This window comes from Ambystoma mexicanum, chromosome 10, assembly GCF_040938575.1.
Source record: "Ambystoma mexicanum isolate Mex_15411 chromosome 10, UKY_AmexF1_1, whole genome shotgun sequence".
Classification (NCBI taxonomy): Eukaryota; Metazoa; Chordata; class Amphibia; order Caudata; family Ambystomatidae; genus Ambystoma; species Ambystoma mexicanum.
This window is the reverse complement of record NC_090932.1, coordinates 1168332841-1168339682: the sequence shown is the minus strand read 5'-3', so window position 1 is coordinate 1168339682 and position 6842 is coordinate 1168332841. Positions and strand designations below refer to the sequence as shown.

Genomic DNA, 6842 nt, shown 5'->3' with positions numbered 1-6842 from the left:
AGAATTACAAAGTATTGCATCTTATCTGTACGTGTGTTGCAAAATGAAATTTCCATTTGGTTCCAATTTTTCTCTGACCCCCAAATAACCAAGTGCTGCCTTTTATTTTCATGTGTGTTGAAAAACGATTTCCATTCGAGTGCCTTTTCCCAACCTTGCTTTTTAAATCAAGGTTGAAAAACGACTGTTCCCATTGTATTCCTTTCCCTAATATTGCATTTCTAGTAACAAGCACAAAACATTTTTTCCCATTGAATTCCCTTCAAAGGGGTCATATTTAATTGAGGCCTGGAGGGTGGGGGTTGACGGGAGAAAAATATTGTTTCAAATTAAATCATTCCTGTGGACCTTGTATTGTATTGTGAATGTTGTCTGTTGGTTAAATTGAAATTAAATATGTTGTAAGTTGTTATTGCTTGTTTCAAACTTCCATCTGTGTTGTTCTATATAATCAAGTTATTATTGTGATATTGGCTGTTGCCACAGTATTGGTGGCTGATGTTCGTTTGTCAAATCCTAAATAATTAAATATTCTTGCTATACATCAGCCTGGTTCCTAGTCCATTGGTGACACAGGGTATTTGTTGGGGTTGGGTGTGAGATGGGTTGGAGGCCTCACCAAAGTGAACTTGAATGAATAGTGTTGTATTGTGCGCCACCTTGCTTGGGTGGAAAGTAACTCCCTGAGTTGAGAGTGACTACATAATAAACTGCGACAGTCGACAAAACAAATGAACAACAATACACAAAATAGGTTTTGCAAATAATTTGAATACATCTGCACAATATATACCAGATTGACCATGTGGGCATTTGTTTATAAATGACCGATACGGTTATGCCTTATGTTTGTTGTTGGAAAAGAAATGTAAAACGAATATCCTGTGTTTTGATTTTTTTCAAAAAGCATATTGGTAAATTGTGGGGAGTGGTCTTCAGTTAGTTGATACTTTTGTTTGTTAAGCAGTGGATTTTGAACATAAACTGGAAAACTCAGGGCCATAAGACAGAGACCAAGGCAGCTTAGTTAACTACTCTTTTGGTAGTTTTTCAGGAACACTGTAGGCATTTCCCAAACCTATCTTTGATGTGAGTCTTTAAAAGAACAAGTATTTCCTCTCAAACGTATGATTCAGCAGTACAAGGGTCTAATGATTACCAGGGCATTGAACATTGTTGGCAGAAAATGTTTTTATCAAACTTTGGCCGGAGAAAGTATGGAATAGATTATTAGTCTTGCACTCTACGATTGGTACGCTCTGGGTTCCTACATCAACTAATGTGCTCAAACCTGGTTTGGGGGATGGATGCACATTCTGAATGTGGGAAGGTTGGCGCTATTTGATGAGAAGACTCAAATTGGATTTGACGAGCGTTCAGTTATTCATGCGGGTAAATACCAGGTCTAACCTTGCAACGTTATGGCCCTGATGCATGGAATATTTTCCTATGGGATTGCACCATTATAAAACACTTCCATGAATCAGGCCCTATAACTGATGGATCATCTTGACTAGAGACTCGATAATACCCATGAGAGAGTTTGTGAAGTTCTTTGACGGGATATGGGATATATTCCGACGCTATCCCCAGCCACGTCAGTCCAATAGAAATATGAAACTTGGGCTCAACCCGCTGCCAACCTACGCAATAAGCAGACTTTGGGGTTTAGTCGATGAAACATTGAAACAGCAACTACCAAACTATGAGGGCTTCAGAATAGATCTGTTTTTCGACAGGTTGAATCTTCGACTTGATCTGATTACTAATGCTGAGCAGATGTTGTGGTGTGCACTTTTTGTAGCTCAAATTCTGCATGTTTTGACGTAGTTGACTTCTGGCAGGTAACTTCAGGTAAAAGGATGTTTGAGATAATTAGTTATGCTTGTGCTTGCTGCATGTTGACGGTGCCACAGTATCATATGATTGATTTACATATAAAGTTGCTACTTGGGCCTTCAGGCGTGGGAACGTATCTACTTGAAATTGATGTATTTAACGTTTCTAGGTAAACGCTAAAGTGCAAAATACATATACAATATACCTCAGCCAAGGATTCAGTGCTTTGAAACTACTAAGCTGGCGATTCTGTGCAGTACCAAAGCATAAAAGCATAACATATATACATATATTTTAAAAAGTAGGAAGTAATTGTGTGATAGGAAATTAAGATATATTCAGAGAGAATTTTTCAATAGGATTGCGCCATTATAAAAGGCTTCTGTGACTCAGGCCCTATATAACGTGTGATCAGGCGGACAGCACACACGGGCCGCTATTAGAATATATGCCCCGGGCTCAGTTTAGTTGCCAATCCTTCCTTGCTCCAGAAGGGACCATATGTTATTAAATCCTTTATACTTTGAGCGATTTTTGTCATGGTGTGTAGAAATTACAGCGGAAGAATGGTGGAAAGCGGTCTCCGCTGGACGGGATACTTTATTGATAATGGCAGCGATTCGTTTTTAAAACACATTTTTCGAAAGATGACAGGAGCAAGATGAAACTCCACAGTTTTTAGAATAGTGTATGTGATAGGAAATTGCATGATGTCACTTGCTCGAAGATGTGCGATGATGTGTATATATATATAGGAATTGGTTTAAGATGTATAAGGATGAATACGTGTGACAATATGCGAAAAGTTTATAATGAACGCATTAATAAAAAAATAAAAATTAATAAAAAACCTTTCTTCACTCTTCGTGTCCGATTCCAGCAGAGTTGTGAAGACGGACCCGGGGGTGTTTATTCGTTCATTTGGTGTTTTATTTGTACAGTGCTCGGTGCAGATCGAAGCACTTCGGAGCGCTAGCGAGGGGGGTTAGGGAATAGCTGGAAAGTAAGCATCCGGAGAGGTAGCGGATGGGGAGCGATGAGATGAAGAAAGAGTTGGGGGTTCAGGGATCCAGCGAGCCAGAACGCTGCAGCCCAGGAGCCCCGGCGCAATGTCACCTGCTGGGGGTGGCAGCAGTTTAAGTGCTGAGCTGACAATCAGGCTTGGTCCGATGGTGGTGGCAGGAGAGCGACCTTTACAATAAACAGAATCAGAATGAAACGAAAACTAAACCCCAGGACGTCTGTCCTCAGTAACCCCGCATCTGCGACCAAAGAGAGTGTGGGATTATCGCACCCTGGCCAGAAAGACCTCCAGTGGCAGCTGGGGGTGGGGGGGGGGGGTTGGGGGGAGGCAGAAAAGAGCGGGCGCAATCGCCATAGCTGGACAAGAGGGCGTGTGTGCAGCTACTGTTGCCGAGGAACCGGTGCCGATATCTGCAGGAAGCCGGGGTGTAACCGGCTCCTTTGCTCGCCCGAGGGTTTGCGCGTGTTTTCTGCATGGATGTAACAGCACAGACCAGCGTGTCTGCAGGGAGTCGCAGGGTTGGTGCACAGCGTTGCCCTTCATGCACCGGCGAAGAGTTACTGACCGATGTCTGCGGGGAGTTGAGGGGTTAATGCTCAGCTCCTCACAGACGACGAGGCGCGGTGGGCGGGATCCCCTCTATGCCGGGGGCTGGACAGTGTGCTCTGTCCCTTATTTTCTCCTTTCCTCCCTTAGCCAAGAGACGTGCCAGCATCCCGCCGAGAGCCGCCATGCAGCAGGTGAGACGGGGGGCATAGGGCACGGCACGCTGCCTACCGTGGCCGGTGGCAGGGGGGCGCCCGGCAACCCCAGCGAGGGTGGGCTGCATGTCCTTTCCTTGCGTAGTGGATGCGCGATGGGCGAGGAGGATGAGCAAGACGGCAGAGTGCACTCCCAGGGATGGAGAGGAGGGGGGGATGCACACCTGGGTGGAGGGGAAAGTGCACCAGGGGGCTGTGGGTGTCCAACGGCGTGTGTGTGTGCGTGGACATGCTCACTGGGGGTCGGAGAAGAGATGTACACGTGGGTTGCACACCGGGAGGAGAAGGGACTTTAGCAAGGTACATGCCTGGAGACGGACTGGGGCGCACATGGGTACGGAGGGGAAGACCACACGTGGATTGAGAGCCGGAGCCCTCCTGGAGACGTGCACATCCGTTGCGAGAAGTGGTGCACACCTTTGCATGGAAGCACTGCCCACCGAGTGGTGTGCCATCCCCTGGGGGGGGGGACCCTAAATTGCACCCTAAATTGCGCATCTGGGGGTTGCCCACACCACCATGGCTTCGTGGGGATGCAGAGGGGGAGGGGTGCGCTTGCCACAGCTGGGGATACGGATTGAGGGGGTCGGGTGCAATCTCGGGCTAGGAGGTGTTATAGATGCGGGTGTCAGACCTGCGGGTGGGGAGTGCGCGCGCATCACTAAAGGGATTGGGTGCGCACCATGGCCGGGGGTACACCTGGAATAGAGGGATTTGCACACCTGCGTATGGCGTGCAATGAGCACACACCTGGGGAGGCGGGGGCGGTGCACATGGGAGAGGGCTGAGGAGGATTGAACACCTGGGGCGACACCACAGTGCTTAATTTGAGGGGGTGTTTGCCAGGGCTCAGCCCTGGCACTTATTTCTGAGCCCCGGCACTCATTGTCTCTGACTCAGTTTGATTATGACGTGGTGTTTTGGCAAGTTTATTATTTTAACTTTCAGTCACATAATAAACACCTATAGAATCAGAGCAAAATGTAAATGATGACTGTGAATAAAGACACACTTAAACATGTGTCTCATCTCAAGTCACAAGGCCCATGTGATTGTATGTGTATGTTGGTTAGTGTTTGTAAATCACACATCTGCCCTGGTGAGTACATCCATAAACTCCAATAAACCGGTGGGAGTTGCAGCGTTAACCCCATATATTTTGCCAGCATGCGGACCACCCGTGTGTGGTGGCAACAGTGGGCGAGGAGCTGCCCAACCTGACATATCATGAGCGTGTCCGAAAATATTTGAGCCCGGCCACCTATTATTTTGCAAATTAGGCACTGGGTGAAAGGGGGAATGGGGGACTGGCTAAGCCACTGTACCCCAGTAGTTCATATGGAAATGCTCCGAGGACACACGCTAGAGCATTTAGTGCAACACTGGGCACGTAGGAGAGGATTATGCACTATTCGCAGACATTTAGGGGCACGTGGCACACTACTGAATGCAGTCCCAAAAAGGGGGTGGGGGCTTTGCAAATAAGAACCTGGGCTCGCTGCGGGTGGAATAGCTGGGGATGGAGGGAGGGGGTGAGAGCAAAGGCTCCTTAGCTATTCCTTGGTAGCGTAGCCGAACACAAGGCTCATGTTCTGAGCAGGAGGATAGGTGGCTGGGAGATACAGAGCAGACCAACACGAGACCACCTGAAACAGAGGCAAAGGCCCAATCCCAGGCCGATTCCTACAAGCATTGGGAAAGCTAACAGTTTTAGTTTTGGTATCCGCACTGGAAGGAGGGTCCACCAGGAGCGCGGAAACAGCGGTGCACAGAGGAAGAAGGCAAGTGGGAGGCAAAGGAAAGATTGGCTGAGAGAGTAAGAGGGGCAGTAATGGGTAGAGGGCCAATAAGGAGAAAGTGAAAATGGCGGCAATTCCACGAGAAAGAGGGCCAAGGAGGGAAAGAGTGGCGTTTGCAGGGCACAGCATACAGATGTAGTGGTAGGGAGAGGGAGGGTGGTGCAGGCAGGGCAAAACATCACACACTTTCTTCAGAGCAGTTTAGGAGATGCGCAAAACCGTAGGCCAGCAGCTGAAGGAACTGCATGCAGTAGAAACAATGTGGAAATGGGGAGCTGGACTTTCCACAAAGTTAGCCTAACATTCTGAGAGCGCCGAGGCTGGTTCCGCAGGAGGGGGCCATCTCGCCGGGTTCCAGGTGTGCTGGGATCAGCTCCTTAAGTGCAACTTCCAGGTGACAGCTCAGACAGTGGTGACCACTGGATCCATTTGTGGCATGTAGGTTTTGAGATGTTGCATCTATACATGACAACAGAAAAAAAACAATAGAACTTGAGGTGATACAAATATATTATAAACATTTGGTGCTCACCTGTTTGACCGAAAGTAAAATGGTCGATTTTATCTTCACCAAAATATGTACTACAATTTTTACCCAAAACACATAAATGGCGAGGAAGGGTCAGGCATATGGGGTGAGTGAGGAGAAACAGAGGGTCTGCACCCGTATTTTGCAGTAACAAATTTCGTTAAAAAATAATTCCACCGTTTTATAGTCTGTCAAATAATTTCAGTGTTCTAACATAGAACCAAACATTCTTGTTAGCAATTGGGAACATTAACAAGAACCCATATGTGATATACTAGAGTGAAAAGAAACCATTTTGAAATAGTCAACTTAGAATCAGTGGTGGAAATGGTGAAAATGTGGTGGGGGATCCCACAACACAAGGGCCGGGGTGGAGGAGGAGTTTGGGGGCGGTGCCTGAGTGGGCGTGGTCTAGAGGGGGCGGGGCTCGTAGTGGACATCCAGCAATGCTGGAACAGGTAAAAAAAAAAATACACGCCCGCGACAGCAGCATTGCCTTTTACCGCCGGCTTTGGCACTGCTTAGAATTGATACCAGGGCAACTTGCCTTGAGGCTAAAAAAACGCAGAGGCTGTTTACAATCATGGCGGGATAACCAAATCAGTGCCATGTCAGCTTCTGCTAATACAGTTGTGGTGGCAGTTGCATTTTGAGATGTCTCTCCCTCTTTCTCTCTGTCTTTTTCTCTCTCGCTCTCTTTTTCGCTCCCGCTCTCTCTTTTTTCTCTCTCTCTCTATCCTAAAAAACAACTGAACGTTATGAATCAAATAGCTTGCATGTGTACTAATGTGCAGGCCCAGAATGGTTCTGAACGGGAGGGGAACTTCCAGACATTGCTACTGGGTGGTGCAGCGGCATGTGTGACAGCTGATATATTTTTATTGTGCTTG

General features: G+C 47.2%; 1 protein-coding gene across 1 annotated transcript in view; it reads left to right on the top strand.

Annotated features, from left to right (window-relative positions):
* The first annotated feature begins 3415 nt into the window (after positions 1 to 3415).
* Positions 3416 to 6842, top strand: part of KCNIP3 (potassium voltage-gated channel interacting protein 3) — a 693141-nt gene continuing 689714 nt past the window's right edge. The window contains exon 1 of the mRNA XM_069619110.1: positions 3416 to 3603. Within this exon, the coding sequence (XP_069475211.1) occupies positions 3505 to 3603 (99 nt within the window). The 5' untranslated portion in view covers positions 3416 to 3504. The remainder of the gene's footprint in view (positions 3604 to 6842) is intronic.